Source organism: Nelusetta ayraudi, unplaced genomic scaffold (genome assembly GCF_046127955.1).
Source record: "Nelusetta ayraudi isolate G7.1 ecotype Tasmania unplaced genomic scaffold, CSIRO-AGI_Nayr_v1 ptg000007l, whole genome shotgun sequence".
NCBI classification, from domain to species: Eukaryota; Metazoa; Chordata; class Actinopteri; order Tetraodontiformes; family Monacanthidae; genus Nelusetta; species Nelusetta ayraudi.
Window position 1 is genome coordinate 3,284,002 of NW_027466057.1, and position 24,867 is coordinate 3,308,868.

Sequence of the window (24,867 nt, forward strand, 5' to 3'; positions counted from 1 at the left end):
TCCCAAGCAAAGCCGGGCAAGAATTTTTGCAGTCCATTAGCCTCACCCTGATCAAAGATTTGGCAATGATTCGGTAGGTCTAGCACCCTGACAATCTGCTCTCTGTCGCTCGAAGCGGAGCGCGTCTCTCCTCCACGACAGAAAAACAGGGTTTCATCGGCCGTCCGCGAAAGATCAAAGCGCCGTTTGCCACGTGTGTAAGCACGTTTCCCCTTAAAGCTGCTGCTGAAACGATGAGAGGGGACGAATCAAACGGTTCCCCTTCACGCTGTAAGTCAACCCGTCGACTGGAGCGACAGATGGCAGGCAGGCAAATCACTTCACCTCGTCTCTGCATTCTACCCCTTCACAAAAGACACTTTCTTCAAGCTTTGCACATTGTCATCACACGGCACATAATGCAGCGCGCACTGCAACGCTATGCCGTTTATGCTAACTGCCGTACTGCCGCATTCCCCTCCCTCGGACTCTTGCGCGTGCGTGTGTTTGTGTCGCTTCAAAGAGGATAACAGCAGGGGGTGCCAGATATCAGAAGGCAGCTCTTTTATGCCACAGGCTTTTTCATCAGGCGTTGCCCTTTTACCTCTGATCCTCTCAAACATTCAGCAGCGCACATGCAGAAGGTGTGACAAACAATGCTTCCCTGTCATCCCTTCCCCACCGAGTGTCATCAAGTGAGCTCAGACAACTGCGGATGCTGGAATTCTGCTAGGCTACAACAGGGCCTGTTTATGGTGCGGCTGGCTCCTTTAAGAGTGAGCGTTTTCAAATGAGGTAATCGTTCAACGTGAAAGGAACTTTGAACGTCACGAGGCAGCGGGCGGCTGGATTGATGGCGGTGTTTATGTGAGGCAAGTAAGCTGGTAAGAATCACAAACTAGCCTGAGTGACGCTTCAGTTTAAAAAAAAAAAAAATAAAAAAAAAAAATAAAACCACAGTGGAAACTGGCTGTTGTTGTGACTATTGATCGCGTGAATAATTCAACACTGGCAAATGTCTGTTTCCCTTCTTTTTTTTGATTGGATACAGATCGAATATTGATATGAGGCCCGTTTCTTCCCGCCCCTCGTCGCCGATGTCGACACAAGTCCGACACGGATAAATAGGAAATATTTCCTGCGAATTCCTGAGAGAGCTGCCTGACTGGTGGGACGAGGGAAAAGAGGATTAGGTCTGCTGGCGTGTTTCACTGGGAACTGGTCACCCCTCCCTCCCTCTAAGCCCCTGGAGGGAGGCGAACATGCATGTGCTCTCTCTCTCAGACAGAAACACGGCGACTTATTTATTTACGTCTTGACTGTGACCGCAGCCTTTGTTGCACCTGAGGAGGCCGCAGGTGTAGCTGTTGCGTCCACATGGCGTGTGCGTGCGAGCGACGTCCCTCCCCCTTTTTTTCCTCCATTTTTTTTTTCTTCGAAATATCACGTTATGACGTGTTGAGAACTATGACTTATTGAAGCAGCAGTACTACACACACACACACACACAGAGGCACACAGGTAAGGAGGTGGGCGGGGTTTACGGAAGGGGTCCTGACAGTTCCGCACCTATTGGGAGAGAAGGGGAGGAATTAAGGGCAAGGGAAGAGGTGTAGCTTCTTTCTTTCCTTCATATTTTGCGGAGAAGAGACGGGGAAGGGGCGGGGGAATCCTTACCTTTACCTGCGCGAGGGGCCACGGCGACTCGTCATCGTCCGACTCCACCTCGGGATCCGCCTTGCCGCCCTCCTCCTCCAGCAGTCCGGAGAGGTAGAAGTCGGCCAGGACGGCGGGCAGCTGGAGCAGCGAGTGTAGCAGCACTCCCAGCATGGAGCCGATCACTTCGTGGAGCGAGGACAGAGTCAGCGAGTGGCTCCGAGGTGAGGAACATGTCGCGTTCAGCACAGGTGTGTGTGTGTGTGTGTGTGTGTGTGTGTCGTCGTGTCCACCACCACCAACCCCCCCCCACCCCCGCCAGTCTGCCAGCCAAGCACGACACAGCAGCTGATCTCTCGTCTCACAGCTACTTTGGATCCGAGTCAGAAATAGAAGCGCCACACAAATCCTCCTTGAAGTGAAAGGTGGAGGTGGAATGAGGAAGTGGCCCTGCCGCGCGCGCGCGCGCGCGCGCGTACTCACTCATACAGATACACACTGAGGACGCAACCTGACCAACTGAGAACCGAGGGGTTGTTTTTGTGTTGTTTGTTTGTTGTTTTTTTGTTGTTCCGTTCGTACCGGCCGTGTTGCCTTCACGGTACATCCCTCTTCACTGTCGTTCTGACATTCGCAGAGTCAGACCGGCGTCACTCACCAACAGTAAAGTCGTTATTAATGTTTAATTGCAGTGGATTTATTATTGTTACTCGAGCTGGAACGCATGCTCATATGTTCACACAAGCCTTCTTGTATTTCGGCATTTCATTGCTCACCCAGACTCACAGATGTGTGACTGTCACTGATTAATGAACTTTTGGTTTCTTTTAGGGTCTCGCTCCCCATGTTATGCAATTGGCTCAAGCCAATGTTTTCCAACAGCAAAACGCGTCTGTCAGTGATTTATTTCCCCAGAAATCTCAGCAGACTTTATTAAAAAAAAATGTTGCAATATCCCATACTGACTTTCGAACAAAATTCAGTGCTGTAGGAAGAGGGGGCAGCGAGGTTATACATTCATGCCGAGTGTACAACCTATTACTCAACAGCCTGAGGTCAACTTTGACCCCATAGTTTTTTGTTATTGTTGTTTTAAAGTCGCCACTCGCTCATTTCAACAGCTTTTCTTAACATTGCCAACACGTGATTTGCTCAACATGTGACTTGCACACGCAGTGAAGTGTTAATTTCTCACATCCACCCACTGTCAATTTGAGTCTTTTTTAAACAATCTTCTGAATAGTGACGAAATGCATGTATTTGTTGCTCTTTTCTCAAGGCAACTGAACCTCCCAGGTCGACAGTATTACCTGGTACAATATGACGCAGTGAGGGAGAGAGAGGCTGTTTTCCAAGTGCGCCGCTGCACCTGTTTCAACTTGCTTCAAATATGTCGCGGGCGAAAAATACAGAGCCACCGTATATAAATCACAGAGGCTAATGAGAAACTGTCAGATGCCACATTTGCAAAATCGTTTGGTCCCATTTTTTCCATTTCTGAAAATGTGGATATTTGCGATCCATCCCAAACTGTGTGTTGTTGTTTTTTTTTTTAAATCTGCTTGTACATTCCTCTGCAGCTCTAATTGCTGAGGCCCTTCCGTGACACTTGCACGCTGAGTATAATCTCTGTTCCACTGCGTGCAGGTCTGGACACCCCCCTCAGTCAGTACCCGGTCGACGAGTGGCGTTTGAGTGGGATGGACCTGCTTCAGTTGACCTCTCAGGACCTGGAAAGAATGGGGGTGCATAAGATCGGACACCAGGAGCTCATTCTGGAGGCCGTGGAGAAACTCTGCTCTCTGGTGAGGGAAGGACGCTGCGGGATCTTTGCAAAACGCACATTCGGCAATGTTCCCTAGCAACAAAATAGGCTGTCTGTGAACTTCCAAGACCATTCTGATGGAGTCCACCCTGCACTTCTTCCACTTGCTGCCCCTTTTCAGAATTTAAAACGGTTGCAAAAATCAGCCTCTTTGAGATGCTACAGAGGCCAGTCTGTCTTTGAAAACACCTACACCTGCCGCTGCCTTGTTTTATCCTCTTCAAAACACACAGAAGCATCCTACTAAGCGTCACTTTTGGAAGGACGCTGTAAACAGAGGGCTAAACACGCTGTTTCCTGGAGATCCTGCGACGACCACTGTTCTGATAATCAGACTCTGACCTTCAAGTTGTACACCCCCCCGCCCCCCGTTTCTCGAGCTGCCCTCGTTTATAGAGCGAAGCCTCGGCAGCTGTTGTCCAACCAGAGTGCACAGCTGCTCTCATTGCCATACATGTCCCTTTTCACTCAAGCCTGCCCGAGATTCGTGTCTTTTTTTCGGGAGTTTGTTGTTCACCCTTTCCCCTCCTCACTCCGAACATTAAAAAAAAACACAGCCTTGTCGGACATTTTGGGGCAATGCAAGTTGCTGTGTTTCTCTTGCCAGTGTCTAACAAGCAGTCGTGTCTCGACTGCAACCAAAGCCGATTTAGAGCTCGGAAATCTCGTGCTTGATACTTTGCATGCAGCTCTTAGGGAAATTGTATTGTGGGCTAAAAAAAACAAAAAAAATGTATCACAACAAAAACACTCGGTCTCCTCTTTGATGCTCCAGCATGTCTTATTTTCCTTCCTGATGCCTAATTAATTTTGCTTCTGGTCTAATTTTGGGTGGGAGTTTCAGGACATTTAAATAGCATCTGCGCGTGTGTGTGTGTGTGAGAGAGAGGGAGTCGGGGGGTGTTGCTTGTATGTTTCCAGTGCAATTTCTTTCAATGGATGGACTAATTAAAGAGGACAGCGCCAGGCCAGGTTCCAGCACTGGTGGTGTAACACTGTGTGAACAACTCAGGCTGCCTAAACCTGCTCGCCGTCGCGTCGCTGAAATAAATCCGACACTGATTTAAAATTAGCCATTAATTCCTCGCTAATGAGCGTGTGAATGGAATTCTCCCTGCAGCAAAGCTCCGCGAGGCTAAATGGGTTTCATCTGTGGCAAAAACAGTTGTACATTCTCCTTTAAACTTCTAACCTGTGTGCGTGTGCGCGCGCATGCACACGTGTCCTCGCCACCTTTTTTTCATTCGCCGCCTTGATGCTCAGTGTCGCAACAACACTTAGGTCATTCATAAAAAAAAGAACACAAGCAGCAGACACTCACATGGAACGGACAAAAACACATCGGAGTTCACGGAGGTTGCATAATTGTCTGTGAAAAATTCCCGGTCTTCTGAAAGAGGCGCTTGTTTGAACAGAACAACACAGCCGGGGGCTAAACCTGCCGACCCGTGGCCGGCTTCCTCCGCCGGGCGTGTGGGGAGTCGGGCTTCAAACCTCTCGGCCCTCGAGAACTCTTTGAATTGATTTTGTGCTTTACTACGGTGGCCACCGTATGATTTTCGCTGTGAGGTTTCCCACTGTCTGACAGTCAGCTCTTGTTGGTGCCGTGTCACAGCAGATGTTGGTGGGATTCTCTCTCGCTGTTTATATACAGTACGGTGTTTGCAATGCGGCTACTTCAGGTTGGACTTAATAATGCATGTTGCCATTAAAGGCAGATGCAAAAATGGGATGTGAGTTTATTTCAGACATTATGCAGACTCTATGTATGCTTCCTCTCTGGTTTTCACCAGACAGCATTATTGGCATTATATATGCACAGTCTCTTTCAGCTCTGTTTGTTTAATCTGCGTGTTTAAAAATGTTCTATAAAGATGCTGCAAAATAAATTTAGCAGCATTTCCTGACAATCATAATTCAGCAAACTCACCAGAAGTAATAAAGATTCTCTTAGCTTTGCTTACTTTGCTGTGTGCTGTGTGTGCTAAACATACAATTCTGACCCGTCTCCCAGATTAGTGACACCCGCGGCTGTTATTTCAGACGATTTTCTTTTTTTTAAGAAAAACAAAACATAACAAAACAAAACAAAACACGGTTTTAACTTGTTTCCTGTCAAGGGAGCTGTGGGCGGTTAGAGGAGGACCTAAAAAAAAAAAACCCAACCAAAACCCAATACAACAAAATACATAACTGAGATTTTTTTAGGTGCTTGTGTGTATTTGTGGAGTCAAACAGCTTCTGGACCGGCGTGTTGGTGTGTTTGTGTCTGATCTGCAGACCTACGGTCTGAGCGGCGAGAGCCTACGCAGTCTGACGGAGAAGCTGCGTGCCGTTTCCCACACGCTGGTGACGGGCATCCAGAGCCGCTGGCACCGGAACGCCTACGACGGGCGCAGCGCCACCACCATGCCAGCCGGCGTCCTGCAGGTCGTGGTGGAGCTCATCGTTTCCGCCAAAGGACTCTTCACTTTGCTCAACAGGTTAGGAGGAGAGGGTTACCTAACGGTTACGTGTCGCAGCACTTGAAGTTTATTTTATCCGGCAGCCGCGATTTAAAAAAAAAAAAAAAAAAAAAAAAAAGAGCTCTGCCCCATCTCACCAAAGGGGCCGCGTTAACTGCGGGATTTCTGCAAAAAGTGTAAGAGACTGTCTGTAATCCTCACCTTGTCCTTGATCCTTTTCATTATTGGTGCGGAAATAAATCAGTGTGCTCGCTCTCAGCAAATCCCTCCTGCTTCTGCGAGCACTTGCTGGGAACGTTTAATCTCTGTCATTCCAGGTATCAGTTTTTCCAGCTGAGTGGACACACCGACACCAAGAACATATTCACCTACTGTAAGGAGCTGGGAGACATTGTGCACAAGGTTGGTCTATTTACGTGGCTTTTACGCTATTAGAAACTGTCCAGATATGCAAACTTAACTACTTTGCTCCACTTAATGCCTCAGTTATTGAGAAGTTTGCAAGATTTAGCCGCATATAAAGTGTTGATTGCAACTATTTACTGTGGCCCTTCCCCCTTTACAGATGGAGAGCATAGCCCGTCTGCTAGGGAGCAAATTCTTCCCCAAATTATATTTGTAATTTTCCCTCCATTTGTGAGTATTTGCGCTTCAGTAGAAACGTGGCCCTTACATTTGTTAAGCACCTTACACATAGATGGCTTATTCTATGCAAAATGGCAACAAGCAAACACACTCAAGGGGGGCATTGATAAACAAAACTATGCAGAAGAAATACCATTTCTCCCTAATCTTGAATCTTACGCACTGTTCCTTTACACGCGGATGCGGTCTAAAAATAAGGGATTTTCGAACACAGCCGTCCACACTGTTTTTCCTCGTGCTCGCTAAATTCCAAGCGAGGAAGTGCAACCTGATGTGAGGTCAGCAGCTTCTTCTTCAGCCACCCACACACGCACAAACACACACCTACGCCCTTTCCCAACAGCTTCGCTCCAGTGTCATCTTCTTTATCTCAACATTCCTGACATACTTGGAGGCAGCTGTACCTGGAGGAAGCTCAGCCTCTGAGTCCCGGAAGTCGCCGGGGTTTGTTTTCTAGAGCTTACTCCTGCGCGACTGTCATGACTGTCTGACGAAAAAGAAAAGAGAGACAGACAGAGGAAAAGCGCTTGTAAATGAAAGTGTGAGAAAACTCCTCGCAGGTTGCAAAAGAAGCAGCAGAGGAAGACAAGTCTGGATGTGTTGCGGTGCCCTGGGGGAGGGGACGGAGGGAGGGAGGCAGGGAGGTGGAAGAAGGCCGGGAAGAGGAGGCGGAGTCAGCATAATAAGGATTGCACCATGGCTGTTTGATGACTTCCAGCTCCTGGCGGGGAGGGCCGGTGGAGCGGAGCTAACTGCGGAGGCCAGCAGGCTGATTAGACCTCAGCAAAGGGGGCTGTGGGGAAGTCACAGATAAATAACCCGAGGCAGATGAAAAGCAAGAGCCGGGGACGTGTTGCACGGACGAGGACGGGAGACAGTTGAGCGGTGCAGGGGAGCTGCGGCTGAGAGAGTGGACGCCCGGCGTTCAGTTTATAAATAGCGCCGCGTAACCAGCTCTGGATGTCTGCCCAGCACGACAGGTACAGCTCTCACCTCTTTGCTCCGTTAAGTCTCCGCAGGGCGATTTACCGCTTTTGCTCTTGACCGCTTTTAACAGCCAGCTGGCCGGCCACATTTTTTTTCAGTTCAAAATGTATTCTTTCACATTTATTCCCCCTCTTTGAGTGCACATAATGATGTCCAGAGGTTGACTGGAGCAGCTTTTTTAAATCGGCGGAGGGCCGGGGAGTCAGCCCTGCAGAACTTTTACGTGAGAGTTTTGTTTTATTTTTCTGCCGGTGAAAGAAAGGAAGCGTCAGTTTCACCGGCAGGATGTTGTTCTTTTTGTCGCTGCGGATTGTGAATTTTGTTCTCCATTCACCAGGCACGGCGCTGGCTGTGTGATAAGGATGCCGCAGCTCCTCCCCTGCTTTTGTCAGCGGCTCCGCTTCGGGGGTTGATCGTGGTCTGCTAATGCCTGGCCATTGATGGCTCAGTTCCTGTTTTTCACACAAACAGGTGCTGCAGTGATAGGGCCCAAAAACAAAAGGGGGAAGGTGAGGAGTGGTGAGCGCAAGTGGTCAATGGGCTCACGTGCTGAGTCTGGTCAATCATTGAAGTGAAAAGCGTTTGCAGTCATGACGTGGAGCCCGAAATCATATTAAACCTAGAAGGTGATTGGACAAACAGCAGGAACCCAGTTGACAAACCCATTTCAGTGCCGTTTCCGGTTCTCCTTTTTATTTTTTTTTAACCTGAAAGTGTCATTTAGTTCTAATAAAACTGCTTTTCGGCAGCGTCGATCTCTGTAGCAGCAGCTGCTTGTAGGATCTTCCTGCAGTTCTTCTGTGTCTCATGCTGGGGTCATCTCGCAGGTCATCCCAAGGCTTGTAAACAGTTTCCGAAAAGCACTTGACAACGCGCATCTGCAAGATTTATTTATTTTTTTTGCAGTCTAAGTCAGATGCTAAAAGGCCGTGCGGTGCCTGTCTTGACGGGGGGCTGGAAAAAAAGGGCAGGCGATCCTGAAGGTCAGTTCTGGACATCTGGGAAGTGGTTTAGCGTCGCTTTCACAGGTGGCAGATGATGAAAAACTCCAACGCATGTGGGTTCGGTCTCCATCCGTCAGCTCAGGTGTCATCACAACATTATTAAAGCCTGTCCGGCCTGGAGCATGTTCTCTCCCCGGTGTCCCCTGTGACCGCAATGAACGCATTGCCAACAACAAACTACCATGGTCTTTAAAAAAAAAAAAAAGAAGAAGAAGAAAAAAATTGCTCCTGGGTAATTGATGCTTTGAGCCCCGCGGTCATCTTTCATCCACGCTGTCAAAAGGCCCATGACTTCAACATGACGTCTGTCTCCAGTGAAGTGCGTCCACGGGAGCTTCACCACACACGTCACCCTAAAGAAGGGTCTCTTATTTCCTGTTGGCCCACGTGCGTGTGTGTGTGTCTGTGTGTTGTTTGTTTGTCGTGTTTGTGTGGTTTCTCTGCGGCGCCCTCGGGGTATACAAGGTCACCAGTCAGCTGGTGTCGTTTTGGGCGACCACACTGCCTTGCTTTGCTGCTTTGCTCAGTGTGCGAGAGGAGCAGTAGGAGACCGGAGGGAGAAGCTGAGGCTGCTTGAGAAATAAAGGTACGTGAGTTTGATGGCGAGTGTGAAAGGCGCTGGGAGGATTCTGAGGATTTGTCTGAATGCTGTTCAGCCTCGTTACGTAAAGCTATTGTCTGAATGGAGGGGTGGTGTGAGGTCTCTGCTGGAAAGATATGCAGCAAAAGAACTGATCGGGGGAGGTTGGTCAGTTGCAGTAGCGCCATGGAAGTGCAATCCACCTGTGGACGAGCTGAAGATAAACTGAGAGGCAGGAGATCTAGCACGGCCGTGTCTCCCTGGCTTTTTATAGAAATGAAGAGCTGACAAATTATAAATATCTGCGTGGATAAACAGACACAGCGGAGGCACACCGAGGCGTGACAGGACAAGTCGGGCGAAGCTTTCTCTTCTTAAGGCTTTGACTTGTTTAACGCAGCACACACACACACACACGACGAGTGAGCGCAAATGTCCTTCATCACCTTTGTGTTCATTCATTTTTCGTCTCACTTTGTCGACACATAAAGGCATTACGCCGACATTGCCCTCTGTGCGTTTGTTTCCAGGCCAACTGTACAGGGAGCAGCTACGAGCACCTTATCTGCTGTAGCTTTCTAGCTTGGGAGGCTACGCTACCTTGTGTGGGTCCTGATGTGCCTAGGAAGTTAGTTGCGGTTATGTTGGAAAATGCCACCAGAGACGAGAGATTGCTGTTGAGGTCATTTCTCCTGTTTAAATATATATAGAATATTGTTGCGTTACAATGCAGGTCATTTTGAGGATTAGACCATTATTTATCGACGGTCTACAGTTCACTTTTGGCTAATATGTAACTGTTCTAGTGACCATAAGTTTTACAGCGCTGCTTGGAAAGTATGCCACTGTTGCGATGCCATGTGCCGTTCCTTCCGTCCCCTCCCAGTTTTTACAGCTTATCTAATAAATGACTTGAAAAGTGGAGCAGGGAACAAGCTGCAGGGCGTTACGGGCATTTATTTCAGAAGGTGATTGTGTTCGCATTCACTCCCAATACAGAGTCTCTTTGTGTTTTGTAGTCATCCTCACGGCGAATCCACTGGTGAAAACTGCGGTTTTAGATCTTGTGCTTTTCTTTTTACTCCTCATGCACCAGCTTGGTGTGATATCAGCTCCAGGGCGAAAGGTATGTATTACCTGTAGCCCAGCTCATGGGCTCACTATTTATGTTCAAATGATTAGCAACTGTCTGTTGAAGCCTTGTGGATTCATTCTGGTTGCACTCGTTGACCCAAATCTGAAAATTAAGTTTATGTGTGCCAAGAAATCAAACATTAAAAAGGATCCGACATTATCAAAAGACAATTGAAAAAAATAAAAGGGCCAAGCACGCATCCACTTAGTTAAATGTCAATAGTTGCAAAGATTTCGTACTATTAAGGTCTTTCACATCAAGAACTTACTATTTTAATGTGAGACTTTGGTGTGGCTCTGCTGCTCTTTGTGCACAGTATAAAGTCAGCATTATATTGCTTTAGCATCCGCAACCTATGCGCAGAGAGTCTTACTAGAAAGCACTCGGCTGAAAGCCTCACTGTGACTCAGTGGTGCCTTCTTTCTGGCTGACTCAAAGCCTCTTTTAGTAATAGCCCATTTTTTTGGCGGTGTTATCATGTGAGCGCAAACTCCTACCAGCGACTAATAGTAACCCTAAAATCTATTTTCAGATCTTAAGGAGCTTGTTGTTGGTAACATTAGCCGCCTCCCATGTCAACATGTATTTTTAGGGTGAGCACGCCGGGGTTGTTGATGCTCCGTTTCCTGTATCGAATGATGTCTTGGTGTTTTATAGTTTGCGAGCGCAGCCCAACTTAGCCAGTAAAGACACCTCCAGTATAAAGGTCTTGTCTTGTTTATACCCAAACTTTAGGTTTGTTGTGGCACGAATGGCAGGTGGCGCAAATTTACGCAAAGACTAGTTCGACGACAACATCACCGACGCCAAACCGAAGGAGTTGACGTGAACCCACTGAAGGCCGCCTCAGAGCCTTTAATCAGGGTGTAAATTTAGCCGGGCTCACTGTCGATGCCATGTTACATTTCGCAGGGATTAGTTCACGTTTGCAATCCTTTATCTAAACCCGCTGCTGTGTGAAGTCTGTATGACGCACCTGAAAATCACTTGCTGCTTTCATGCTGCCCACCCCCCCCCCTTCCACCCCTCTCCAATTCAAGTATCACAGGAATGTCTGAGGGACATGTCGGATGGTTTGGAGATGAAGTCAGACTCAGATGGTTTCTGTATGGATATTCTGTTCAGATGATTGGCTCTGGCAACCGCTGAAGGTCACTGAAGAAGAAGCCTTTATCAGAACTCGTCCTCAAAGCAGAGGTTTAACAGTTTAGTTCTAGTATGCTGAAGAAGGAAACTACAGCATTGGACCTCTAATATTGTGTGTTTGTATGAGAGAGAGAGAGAGGGTGTGTGCGTGTGTACACTCGAACACACACACACACTTCACAGTAACATAAAGCATAGTCGCTTGTGTACGTGCGGGGATTAATGGCGAGTGCTGGGATTAAACAGGAATTACACACCACAGAAATGGATTTCCCACTTCCTGTTCTCAATTTCTGCCACGCCGATGCTCCTGTATGTACACCGGCAGGTGAACAAGAGCATTGCTAACGCCCACAACACTGTACCGCCGCACTGCAGTGGTCTCTCTGCCGCCGCCTGCCTTTTCACTTCCTGCTGTGGAAGAGGAATTAGGACTTGCAGGACAGGACATGAGCTCCGAATGAGCTTTTGTCCCATTTCGACAAAACAATCAATTGCGCGCGGAGAGAAGTGCCTTATTGTGGTCCTCCGCATTGGAAGTCATGTTGTTCCATTTGTCCAACAGGATAACACCGTCTACGACAAGGAGCGGGACATCATATCTGTGGTGAGTTCACAACAGATTCGTTTTCATTTCTGTTTGGAAAACTTTGCTTTAGATCAGCCCAGTGTGTTGGATTCACGGCAATATTGTGTGTTTTTACTACAGTGTTTTGTCCGTTTGCATGTCTGCTTTGGAAAAGCAGGGCTTTTTGTTTGCATTAATTAAGTTCTCCCATGGGAGTGTTGTTTCCACAGTAACCTGAAAGAGACAAACCTAGTCCTGCCTCTACATGGGAACTCCTGGTGGGAGGGGAGGCTCTCCTTCTTTATTATGTGGTTTATCTTTGAAAAGTCGGTGCTAAATGCCTTCTCAGAGACCTGCGACGGCAACAGATGATAATATATGTTAATCCCGGTCACTGCGATGACGTTTCTTTTTCTGTTCCATAGTGTCGTCAGTTGGTGGCGGTGTGCGATGAGATCCTGAACTCCAGCCCGGAGACACTTCTCACCCACACGGCTCAGCTGGAGAGCGTGGACCTGGTGCCGGTATCGCCTGGTGATCAGCTGGTGAGGCCCGTTTTAACGCGTTTCACTGGGACTTTGGTTTTTACTTTTTCTTCTATTCTGCTGCTAAATTTCACCTCTCAGAAGCTCAAACTAATAAAGACTTGATTGGTTGGCCCGCCGTCTCATAGAAGAGAACCTGTTTGATAAATAACCCGCTGTGTTATCAGAACATTTGTTGATTTAATCACAAATTTCGGACAATTGTTCCTCCCCGCGCACTCCAAATGTGTTTGCGTGAAACCGTTGACGGGGAATTTGTTTCGTTTTTTTTTAAGTGAAATCTAACACGGTTGCAATTTGTGACTCAGCCGGAGAGGCAGTCAGAGTGATGGGGGAGGAGGGATGGTGGGGACGATTCTAATCAGAAACTGTTTAGCTTGATTCGTCTCTCGCGGTTCCCAGACGCTGAGCTCATATTCAGGCTCATTTCTCCGGCCTGTTTTTCTTTTTTTTTCCTCGTCGTTATTCACGGCCCCTCAGCGATTTTTTTTTCCCATCGCCATTCGTCACTTCTCATCATTGCCATCTTCTCCTCTCATCTCCGGGTTCTGCCTGTACCCAGTCGGGTCCTTGCGTGCGTCTCCTCATCCTCAGAGTCCTTCCTATTTCCTGCTCCTCTTCCCTAATGCTGCGGCCTTCAGTCAGCACACGCAGTACACTCATCATCCCCTCTTATCTGCTATCTTCAAAATCTAATGTTCCTTCTCCTCCCATTTCTCATGGAAAATTGTTAAACACCCACTTTGCAGTTTCCTCCCCCTTTGTGCTCTCAGCCCATTAGTTAAAAATACTCTGTTAGATAATTTCAGTGCTCCAATTTTCTCACTTGTTTGTCTCTCTCTAGTGCTCTGCCTTTCAAGCATGTAAATATATTCCTTGCCTCAGTACAGGGAGGAGGGTTTCTAGTGTTTGTCCACTCACAGTATCCCGAGTAACACTTTCTCTGGAAAAACAAATTCCCAGTAACTGGTAAAGGGAATTGAAGACGAGAAATTTCAGTCACCAATATCGACGGTTAGCAAAGTTTTCAGAGTAATTGGATTAAAAAGGAAGCGTAGACCCAAAAGACGGAAGGGAAGTGAGAGGCAGGAAGAGTTTGAGCTGAACGCGAGCGACCGTTGCTGGAATCATAAAGTAAGAATGAATCTTCTTTCACTTCCCCCAAACTTAAATCGATCCCGTGCACAAAGTTGATCTAGGAAAGTTTTTTTTTTTTGAAGCACTTGGCTTCCTTGGGGAAGAGTTGAACTCCCTTCACTCCCACTTCAGTCTCATATCTTTGACCTTAACTGTACAGCTTGAGAATGAGAAGAGTGAAAAAGCTTGTGTGAAAACGCTGAAGATAATGAGTAATTTTGAATGCAGTTGAATGTTGCATTGCGTTACTGATGCTATATTAAACCTAATTGTACAGCACAATGATAAAGGACTGTTTTAAACCAATGCACTGTAATGAGGTTACTAAGACACACGATTAATCAGAAAGACTTGCATTGATTTTCACTGTCACCGTTATGTACAGTATGTCTATATGTTTATCCCAGTTCAAATATGTTTCCAGATGGTTATGTTTGTACTGAGCTTCATTTCTAGCAATGGATTGATAAAAAGGTAAAAGGATCGCTTGTCTGATCCTCTCCGTTTAAAGCTTAAACATTCAGACGTGCTGCCATTAGATTTGAATCGATCGGTTCCTTCCGGGCTGTGATTAGTCGGCTCCCTTTGTCGCCTGAGGTCATTTGGAGTAATCAATCCCAGGCCGGCTGGCAGGTAGTGGTGTGCTAAACTATCGATAGGTCTGAGGCCGGCCTTCAACGTGTTAGTAATGAGAGGGACGCTCCGTCGTGGTAAACAAGCTGTGTCTCTGTCTCTCTTTCAGGGAATCGAGGTAGCGTCCACCGGCTCCAGCAACCACTACGTGACCGGAGCTGTCGCTGAGGTCTGACTCTCTCTGCGACTCCTCCACCGTCTTCGCTCACAGATCAAACCGGTGCAATAATTGAAACTCCAACCTTGGATTTTTTTACTGGGCTTGGATGTGTTGTGTGTTCAGGGAAGCTATTTTGCAGACCTTGGGTGTAACCAGTGGTCATCTGAGTTACCTTTCTGTGCTCTTCTACTAGTCTGCCCATTCTGACCTTTGACCTCTGACATTTTCCCTCAAACTGACTCCGAGATGTGAGGCTGCAGTGAATATTTAACTTGAGAAAAAAGACATTCGAAAATGCCACTACAGCCTCGAGTGACAACGCTGTGAGAAAGAAAAGGGCGGCAATTCAGTTTTGGGTGAACGGTTCCTTTATAGAGGGATGAAAACTCATCTCTTCTTGGAGTGATTTGATCTGTTGAGCACAGAAATGGAATGGCAGTCTATTTTGTCACAATTTGAACCAAGCAGGATTTCACTCCCCCTCTCGGCCTCATTTTAAAACTGAAAAAAAAATGGAAAACTTTGTCGGCAGCAGACGAGTGACTGATTATGTCTTCCTCCAGTCTTCTGTTCTGCTCTGCACAGTTTACGACTGTAACATTTTGATTTGGATTCATCCCTTCCGGGTGCACAGGCTGCAGAGCAGATTGAAATCCAACTTCCTTTTTGTTTGCTGTTTCATTTGCTTCCAGCCTGCAAACTGAATGCCTTAAAAAAAAATCTCAAAGAACGAAATTCATTTCATGCCTGAAATGAATATAAATGATTGTTTATGCATACTGTAGCTTCCATTTAAGCAGAACAGAAGGCCTCAGGGGAGATGTATATTACTTAGCATTAATAATGGATCCACACAGTGTGGCTGCCTCATTTTTGTTCGTCGTGTCAGAGAAGAGATCAGCTCAGCATCAGAGGAGTTTGTAAAATAAAAGAGAGAGCGACTGCGTCGATAAGCCCAGAGTCTAAAGAGGAGCTCCTGTGGGACTGCAGAATGGAGATGCTGTTTTTTCCGTGATGTCAATGTGGAGAGGCCTGATCGCAGGCGTGGGCGCAGACAGACAGCGCACATGACGCGCTTACTGAGAAAACACCACCCGTCATTAAATGAGCCGGGGTGCTGTTGGCATCACGTTGTGCGACGTTATGGATCATCCAGTGGGACAATAAAGTTTTTAGGACCTTAAAATAAATGCGAGTGGATGACTGGAGGCGAATCTGATAGCTTCAACAGTCAGCTGACCCTCCCTCATCTAAAAAAAAAAAAAAAAAAAGAAATAAAAAAAATAGTTGCAATAACCATCGTCTGTGTGTTTGTAGGATTCGTCTGATGTCTACGTAAAGATCTTGGCTGGAGATGAAGTCATTCAAGTCAATGACCAGATAGTGGTGAGTGTCTCGTCATGTCCACACCTGCCTGCGCTGCTTAATTGCATAGGATAGGATGGGGTGGGATCAAATAGGATGGGGTGAGCAACAACAGGACAAAGAGGGATCGGAGAGGATACGATTATAGGAGAGCAGATAACATATTATGATGAGTTATGTTGGGATTTTAATCAATATATTATGGTCCAATATGATACAAAATAGTCCGATGACTGTGTCCCAGTGTAGTGCAGTACAATACAACCTAGCATTATTGATCAATCGTCCAGTGTTCTGCTGGCTCTAGGGCAGTTTCTTGCTTCTGAAATCAGTTCAATGAAACATCTTTAAACCTCAAAATCTTGCTATTTTTAAATTTCAAAAATCCCCGACCTTTAACCGACGAATCACTCATTTCGGGAAGGTGGGTTGGAGCCGAGCGAACCTCGTGAAGAAGCTGAAGGAGAATCCCAAGGGAGTGACTCTGGTCCTGAAGAAGATCCCCGACTCGGTGCGACGGAGACACCCGGCCCAGCTGAAAAGCACAGAGGTCAGCCGTCACTCACAGCCCACGACAAACCCATTGGCAGATAACGCTTTTCTTTTTTTTTTTTTCCCCTTTCATTTTTGTAATTTGAAAGTTGGAAAATTCCCGAGTGAATATTTAAAGGCTTCAGCTGCGCAACTCTGCGACGTTAACATTTACATCATGCGCTGATCATCTGTGTGTCATCCACTTTCCAAGAAGTTTGTGAGCAAGGTGCGAAATACCCGTCATATATATATATATATATTTTTTTTTTAATTGAATATTAAACAGGGTGATCTTAGCGACACTTTAATCACCATTAGTGACAGAAAATTGATTTTTTTTTTTTTTTGTCTTTTTAATTTATCTTTGAGGCTTTCAGGGGTCTTGTGGGTTAATTGGGGGCATCGGACCTCCATGGATCTCCCTTTATTTTGCATACTGCTTGTGAGCAACAACAGCAACAACAACAACAAAACAATAAAGAAATTGCCGCTTTAGCAGGATGACGGGACCTTTTGTTGTACCCAAATCCTCTTAACATGCTCAGCAGTGGAACCAGGAAGCAGTACAGTCGCCGTCAAAGACACCTGAACCTTTCCGGTTTTATCACTCGGGATCTGTTTCCATGCACGCGACGCGCCGGCGGTGGTCGCCATGCCGACTGCCAACGAGCGAGGTGAGGGCGCACGCTGCCACCGCGCTAGTCTCACCAGCTCGTCGCCTCGGCAGGGTGAGAAAACAATAAAAATAACCCCGTGAAGGACCCACCGGGCGGCTCTCCGTCGCTGGAAGCGTCACTTGTTCAGGATCAACGCGTTCGTTATTGCTGTCTGATCTCTCAGCCAATCAGGAAGCCCCGAGGAGGCGGCTGGCTGCCTTGGCCGTCCGCGCGACGTCTCGTCACCCGTCGCTAACCCCCTGCGCATCCGCTTGTGGCTTTCGCAGAAGGAAGAGGCAGAGGAGAAGGAAGAGAAGTCAGAGGAGGAGGAAGAGCAGCAGGAGGAGGAGGCAGAGGAGCAGACTGATGAAGAGGAGAACCCCAGGCACTCCTTACTTGAGCGGGTAGCGGCCTCCGTCAGGTCGCTCTCCTTCAGGTGAGAGAATCCGCTGCTTCGACTCGCTGGTAGTGCGACCTGAACCTGAACCGTCTACCTGCAAGGAACAATGAATAAGATAAGATAGGAATGCCTTTATTTGTTTACCCCCCCATTGCATCATTATTCTAGTAAAATACAGAAGAGGAGCTTCAAACTTGACCTTAAAGTCAATCATAAACATTTCTTTGATCGTTATTATTCCTAGAGGGGTCCTATTATGGAAAAGTGACCTTTCCAGCTTTTTGAAAAGTGGAGCTGATTGTCATATTAACGCCTCTGCAGACTTTCATTTTTTTCTAAATCTGGGTGAAGCTGCATGAGAGCTAGTAGCCATCATTCCCACTAGCTAGCACGAGCGGCGCTATCTAGAATTGGCCATAACAGAGCCCCTTTAACTATTTAAATATAAATGCTCCAATAACTGCACGTGTCAAGTTAAAGTTAGTTAAAGTCGTTCAACATGTTTTACGTACAACTGTTTTTCTTTGATTGAGGACCTACCAACCACATCATGATCGTGGGAAAAGGGCCATTCAGGTGTTTTTCGGTCCCCTCTTGAATTGAAATGCTCTGCTAGTGGGACTTGCCCTCACCTTTCTCAGGGGAGCTCAAACAGTAGTTTCTGAACGGAGCTCAGCCTCCCAAGAGCCCCATGGCGACCTCGTTAATATTCCCGAAGGGGTTTCGGGATGAGGTCACAGCGAGAGCGCCATACATTTCGCAATGCGCGGCCCGCTCCCCACGGATGACTGGAAGGAAGTGAGGAATAGGAAGCGACGAGGAGGAGGACAAGTAGATGAGAGGGATGATGAAAGGCGGAGATGAGAGGGTGACACGGAGAAATACAGGAGTGGGACGGAGGGCCGTTAAGAGCCGAGGGAGGGGCAGGCGTGCTCAGACAGATGGGAGGGAGGAGGAGGCAGAGAGCGGCTTGTTAATAATCCTGTTAGCCTCTGATGCATTGCAGCAGATAATCTAAGACAGCCAAGTCAGTGCTGACTTTACAGTCGCAAGTTTTTGGTTGTGCGTTCCAGCCTCCTGGAATGCTTCTATTCTCTGCATTCTACGTGAAGGTCCCACATTTTACTTACTTCCACTGAGCAGCCTTGCACAAGGAATTTTGCACAATTGACTATGAATATGGCACCTTTCATGTTTAATGTTTGTCTGATTTGTGTCTCCCGCCCCCAGGAGAGCGATTCACGGACAAGAGGTCCCTCAGCAGCCTATGGGACAGGAGGAGTCGGAGTTGGCGTCGGACAAGGAGCTGGAGGGGAGTTTCACGTCATACCAAGACCAACAGGGGGTGCTGTCACCACTGTCAGGTGAGAAGAGAGGTCACAACTGTCTGGCTGAATGGTGTTTTGTGGAGCTTCTTGCTTTTTTTTTTTTTTTTTTTTTTTTTTTGTTAAAACAGGATATTGAGTGAAATGGAATGCAACTGGAAGACAGATGGTCTTTGTTAGAATAATGTGAAAGAATGAAAAACAAAGCCCAGCACTGAGAGATGTGTCATTTAGTTTGCAGCAGCATGGTGTTTTATCTTTCTGCATCAGACTGCTGACATTAATGCACTGCGAAAGAGAAATAAATGCACTTAATATGTGTTGGTTAAATGACAGAAATCTTAACTTCACTACTTCCAAAATTCTTCTGCAGTTCTCTCAGGGGACTTTGACGGTTTGCTCCTCTCTACGGGGTTGAGAGAGGACCGGTCGCCGTCACCCCGAAGCCCCTCCCCTTCTGTGTTTGGGTCGTTCAGAAGCCCTTCGCCCCAGGGAGTCAGGCAGGAAACGGCGAGCATCAGCTCCTGCCCAGAAATGGTGGGACACATGGTGAGGAGGGAGCGACAGGGGAGACCTAGTAGAGTCTCTGAGGGGACAAAGTTGAATTGGAGCTTTAGATCACTGAAAAAATATGTTCTCTTCCAGGGAAATAAAGACAACCAGAAGAGCTCCACCAAAGGTAAAAACTTTGAAGGTCTTTTTTTTTTTTTTCTGAAGTCAGAATGTGTGGCCGTCCGATCCATTCAGACATCAACAGCGCGGAGTATTAAACCACCAAGCGCAGCCTGCTCATAAAACATTTTGTTAAGATGATCAGTTTAATCTTTGATCATTAACACGGAATCGAATACAAACACACAATTGTACCGCCTCAAGACCAAATGAGCGTCGTTCTTATCGGGGAAAAAAGGGCTCATTTCTCCGTCCTCGCAGGAATGTCGACGGCCATGAGTCGGCGCCGTGTGTCCTGCCGTGAGCTGGGTCGACCCGACTGCGACGGCTGGCTGTGGAAGAAGAGGAAGGAAACCAACGTCTTCCTCACGCAGAAGTGGCAGCGTTTCTGGTTCGTCCTGAAGGGGCCGGCGCTCTACTGGTACTCCACGCCACAGGTACACGACCAGGAACTAACAAAGCAGCTGCTTAACTCACCAGGAAGAATTTAAACGCGTATTTTTTTTAAATCATGTGACTGACACGTGTTGCTAACTGCTAAGCAAGCAAACTGATTGTGTAGCCCAACTAGTTTAATAATTTTTTTTTTCTGCTTTTCTGGAGTTCACTTAAAATTCACCTGCAATTTGGACATGCAACAGGGAGAGTGGCAGCGCTGCCAGTGACACAGTGCACCCTGCTGGTCTGCTACGGGACAGCACGACTGTGGTTGCCTGCCCAGCACCCAGTTGCAAAAACATGCCTTTCTTGATCACATTAAAGCATGTTTGTCCTATACATGGCCAGGCGAGGGCACTGTACCAGTGATTCATTCAGCATTGTTTTTTTAGAACTACATTGTAATTTGGAAAAAAAAAGATCTGGAGTGGCTTTCATGTCCCAATGATTGAATACTGAGCGATGGAAAAGGTTTGCTCCCCTCCTTTGACGTCTCCTGTCTCTGACTTGAAATTGATTCTGCAGGATGAGAAGGCAGAGGGCTTCATCAACGTATCCAGCTACAACATAGAGGGCGCCGGGGAACACAAGAGGAAATAGTAAGAACGAAACTCCACCGTGAATTTTATGCTCACAGGCTTTGAAATCCAAGAGCTGAGAGAAGATTTGCTGCCACGTGTGTTCATTCATTTATTGTTGTTGTTGTTTTTTGTTTTTTTTTCTGGTCAATCAGAAGCTGCTTATTTGTCGCCTTAACTGAAACGAGTCTCTTCCTTTCCTCCTCTCACCACACAAGTGTGTTTAAGGTGCGCCACCAGCGATTTCAGAACTTCTTCTTCGCGGCGGACAACGTCACTGACATGAGCAAGTGGGTTGGACTTCCAATATCCGGCTGTTCTTTCTGCTGCCCCCCCCCCCCCTTTTATTTCCTTCGCTGTATTTTGTTTAGGCGAATCACGGTCGTTCATTCATCAAAAAAAACAAAAAAAAACAAAAACAAAAAACATCTAGCGCCTCCCAGGTGTTAACAGGTGTTGGTGTCTACTGCCCCCTGCTGTCAGACTTTTATAAACCCGCAGTCGTGCCGCGCTTTCACAAAACGCTGTCTCTCTGCAGGTGGATCAATTGTCTGATTATGGCCATACAGAAACACAAGAAGTTCAACCCTGACAGTGAAGAAGGTGAGCAACCACCGAGGTCACAGTGTGGCCACGTGTCGAAATGTGCATGAAGCAAGTGGTGCAGTTTTGTTTGCCTTTGATGTGACGAGCGTGTTTCGCAATATCAGCGGAAACACGCGGACACTTGGGTCTGTTGTGCCAATTCTAATGCGTGAGCTGTTCAAACAGAATGTTACAGTGAGACCGAATCAGAGAGCGAGAGATCGCCTTCCCCGCGCAGAAGGAACAAGGTAACGAGCGTGAAGGCGGGGTGGTGTAGACATGGCGCGCGCAGACACAGCGGCCCATCGGATAATGCAGCGCGTCTGATGTTTCTCTCTCCAGAAAATGCAGTCCCACACTCTGCCTCGCTCCAGGGGCAAGACGAACAAGGTGTCGTTATCGAGTCCGCTGACAGGGGGCGGCAAAGGCACAGGTATGAGCGCCTCCGTCTTCAGGGTGCTTTGCATCCATTTTAAGAATCCCTTTGCAGAAACAAATTCAATCAGCCGTCGGCCGGACAGATGCTGATCGGATTAAGTCTGACCCCGACTCCGCGCGGTTCTCTTCTCCCCCCCCGTGTGAAAAGCAGGACCCGTCGACGAGATGGGCGTGATGCTCAACAACATCAAGGAGGGCGGAGTCTCGCTGACGGGCCAAGAGCAGCCGTTCACGCACGACCACTTCAGGAGGTCGTTCATCCGACGGAGCAAGAACCCCGTCATCAACGACAAAGTGCACACTCTCCGCGCCCTGCAGAGCACTCTGAAGGTGAGAGGACGAGGTCCAATGGCAGCGGACACAATAGTATTCACTCAAAGACCAAATGGTACAGAATCAACCTGGTACTTTTTTTTTTTTTTTAATGGAAAACAATCATTTGTAAGTGAGAACCTGGAAGCTGACGGCATGAACGTAATGTCAGGCACATTCATGTGAACCAATCACAAAACCGAAACGTTTTAATTGTAGCATGGCCAGGCCACAGCAGTTCATGAACTTCTCATGAATGTCTATTGGTGTTTATCATGCCTGTTTCAATGGGGGAAAGTCTTCAGAATCGTTATTTGTCCTTCTTATGAAAAAAAAGAAGAAAAAAAAAATCCAATCCCAATTGTTAAAAAACTGTCACCACTTCCTCTAGGTGGTTGTTTACTTAGTTACTGGTTTCAGGGTTGAGGTCACAACCGAGAGGGAAGTGGCCCGATTACGGAATCAAAAAAACGGCCGACAACTTTCATCTGTCCGACATCCAAGAGAGAGATTTCAGAGTTGAAATGTGAGCAGCCAAGTGCGGTGCGAGTCACGCCAATCAGCAGCCAATCGGTCAGCTCCCTTGGATGATGTCCGTCTCAGGCTTAGAAGTCGGAAAGTCGGAGAGGAAATTCAACCACTTTTTTTTTTTAAATCTTTTATTTGCATTCAACCCGCTACATTTGTGCTTTTCTCAGGCCAAAGAGGCGGAGCTGCTGCAGATCAACAAGATCCTGGAGGACTCGGATCTGACGGCTGCAAAGTACAACCTGTGGAAAGAGCACAACGAGGAGCTGGTTCAGGAAATCGAAAAAGCCGCCAAAGCCAAGGCCTCCAAAGCGAAGGACGGCTCCCCGGTGAGGGACACGCCGTCTCCTTCTCCTCCTCCTCCTCCTCTTCCTTCTTCTCCTCCGCCTCTGGAGGCCGCAACAGAAGCGGCGGCTCCTCCTCCGGAGAAGGAAGGCGCCTACAGGCTGAGCCTCAGCGAGGGGGAGCAGCTGGTGGATGCCGAGCTGTCCGGAGATCTCCTGGACTCCCCGAAGGCCTCCTCGAGCCCGGACGCCAGCCCGGTGCTGGAACTTTCCATCGGATCGCTGCAGGATTCAATAAACAAGGAGCTGAGCGAGCTGGGCGCCGAGAACTATTTTTACATCTAGGATGGAAGTGGACGGTGGAGATGACAACCCTGGAAGGGCTCGGACACTCGTCGGCCTCCGAGATTCGCCTGAAGTCTGCACTTTAATCCCGCTGGTCGCAGATACTGAGACACACATTGTGCGACTTGCTCACCGCAGAGAGAGAGAGAGACAAACAATTTGCCAAGTGTTGATCTGAGTTCTGAGCGTGTGTTAGGATTCAGCGTCATGTGAGAGATGCCTTTAGAAATGCGGTGTATAAATACTCTCTCTACCTTTTGTGTATTGACGGTACCTTCGGCGGGGTACGCGGTTCGAAGTATTTTTGCACATCATTTTTCATTCGGAAAAAAAGAGAAAAAAAGAAAAAACCCAACATTCTGATTTTATCGTTGTTTGTTGTTCGTTTTACCTTGGAGCCTTCTTCGCCCCTCTGGAGGACAACTGTCACGTACTTTAACCGACACGTGGAACTGCAATACTGAAAGCGCAGCGGTGCTGTGCGGCAGACCTGCTTCGGCGCTTCTTCATCGCCTGGATGTGCTTCGACACAACGCAGCAAGTCGTGGGATGACTGCCGTCGTCTCTTCTCCTTCGCGCTGTAACACCCTGATCAGCTTAATAAACAAGAGAGCCCCGATGATCATCCACATGTGTCTCAAGGTTCTTGTGGGAGACGTTTCTGAAATGGAACTGAGGTTAAAAGTGCCCTGTTTGTAGGAAGACTAAGACTAAAGACTATGAACCGTCAATGACCAACGCTAGCGTTGAGCGCACTGGTCAGTATTACAGGTTTTTACACATTTATCTTTAAAGGTTATTATTAGTGATTTAAAAGCTACAGCTCTCCAGACAACACCACATTTAACCCTCTGTTTACAGCCTCCTGCATAAGCAGTTGTTTTAGCTTCTCTGTTAAACTTATTCTAGGCTGTTGTTATTGTCAGGTGGCCATGCCCTTTGTGACGTCACATATGGCTGATTAACAGAACTGCAGGGCACACTTTCTGCCAAAGTAGAGGATAGTATAAAAAAATATTGGATGGAGTTTCTCACTCAAGGGAAATTCTTATCGCTGGAAGCCAGGTTGTGTTTTGTTCTTCATAACAGGTCCCTGAAAGATTCATTTTGTTAAAGCTTGTTTTTAGGCCAAACTGCTCCTGCTCTCCTCATTCGCTGGCCTTTCCTCACATTTATGACTCAGTAGTGACTCCACTGGCTTGTAGCCTGTGTGTTAGATGTGTCACTTTCTCAGAGTCACAAAGATTCACTATATTAGTTGCACTCATCCCAGTTTTATGACCTTGTACACATTTGTGACTCTGTAGTTTTAAATATATTTATAGTTATGACAAAAAAAAAAAACTTGACTGTCTTCTCCCACAAATGCAGTGTAACTTTTCTGTGTCTGTGTTTCTTTCTTTTTTTTTTTTTTTGCATAATGTTACTTTCAAAAGAGTCCCGTCTATTAACAAAATCCACTCTTGAAATCTTTCTGCTCTTATTGAAATATCTTTATTCAATGCAGACTGCACCACCGTATATATGAATACACTGCAACAGAGGACCAAGAACAAAACAAATTAGCAAACAACACCTTGCGGTACACCCTCCCTCTGGACACAGTCATCTTTTCACAGTATGTTGTCGAGTTGGGACATTCATCGGATGAATCAGCCAAAGTTTTATCCTGAAAACCCGAGAAAACAACATTCATTCGAAGACAGCATATCTAAAATATGAACAATTCTCTGTTTAGGTTACATAAAAATACAAACACAACTTAAAGGTCCCATATTGTGCAACATTCCACAAAAAAAAAAGAATATGAAATAAGTGTCACGTCGTTCATTTCATTAGCCTCACTTTGATCCTAAAACAAACTGGAAAAGCAGCCTGATGTGATGTCACAAATGGCACCGATATCTCTCTCGGTTTAGTGACAACAACCTCAGTCCAGCTG

At 47.0% G+C, this 24,867-nt stretch overlaps 1 protein-coding gene across 3 annotated transcripts; it reads left to right on the forward strand.

The window, feature by feature from the left end:
- Window positions 1-1,723: 1,723 nt before the first annotated feature.
- cnksr1 (connector enhancer of kinase suppressor of Ras 1) lies at window positions 1,724-24,713 on the forward strand. 3 transcript variants are annotated; one of them, XM_076017894.1, is made up of 21 exons: window positions 1,724-1,859; window positions 3,283-3,440; window positions 5,741-5,943; window positions 6,243-6,327; window positions 11,988-12,029; window positions 12,416-12,535; window positions 14,415-14,474; window positions 15,783-15,851; window positions 16,255-16,380; window positions 17,308-17,456; window positions 18,651-18,784; window positions 19,119-19,294; window positions 19,391-19,424; window positions 19,679-19,854; window positions 20,381-20,454; window positions 20,652-20,723; window positions 20,972-21,036; window positions 21,205-21,266; window positions 21,361-21,451; window positions 21,605-21,786; window positions 22,467-24,713. In XM_076017894.1, the coding sequence occupies exons 1-21, from the start codon at window positions 1,808-1,810 to the stop codon at window positions 22,923-22,925; spliced, it is 2,589 nt and encodes an 862-aa protein (XP_075874009.1). In that variant the 5' UTR covers window positions 1,724-1,807; the 3' UTR covers window positions 22,926-24,713. The 3 variants fall into 3 exon arrangements, with proteins under 3 accessions (XP_075874009.1, XP_075874010.1, XP_075874011.1); XM_076017895.1 differs by having other exon boundaries at window positions 21,608-21,786; XM_076017896.1 differs by having other exon boundaries at window positions 19,128-19,294.
- Window positions 24,714-24,867: the final 154 nt, after the last annotated feature.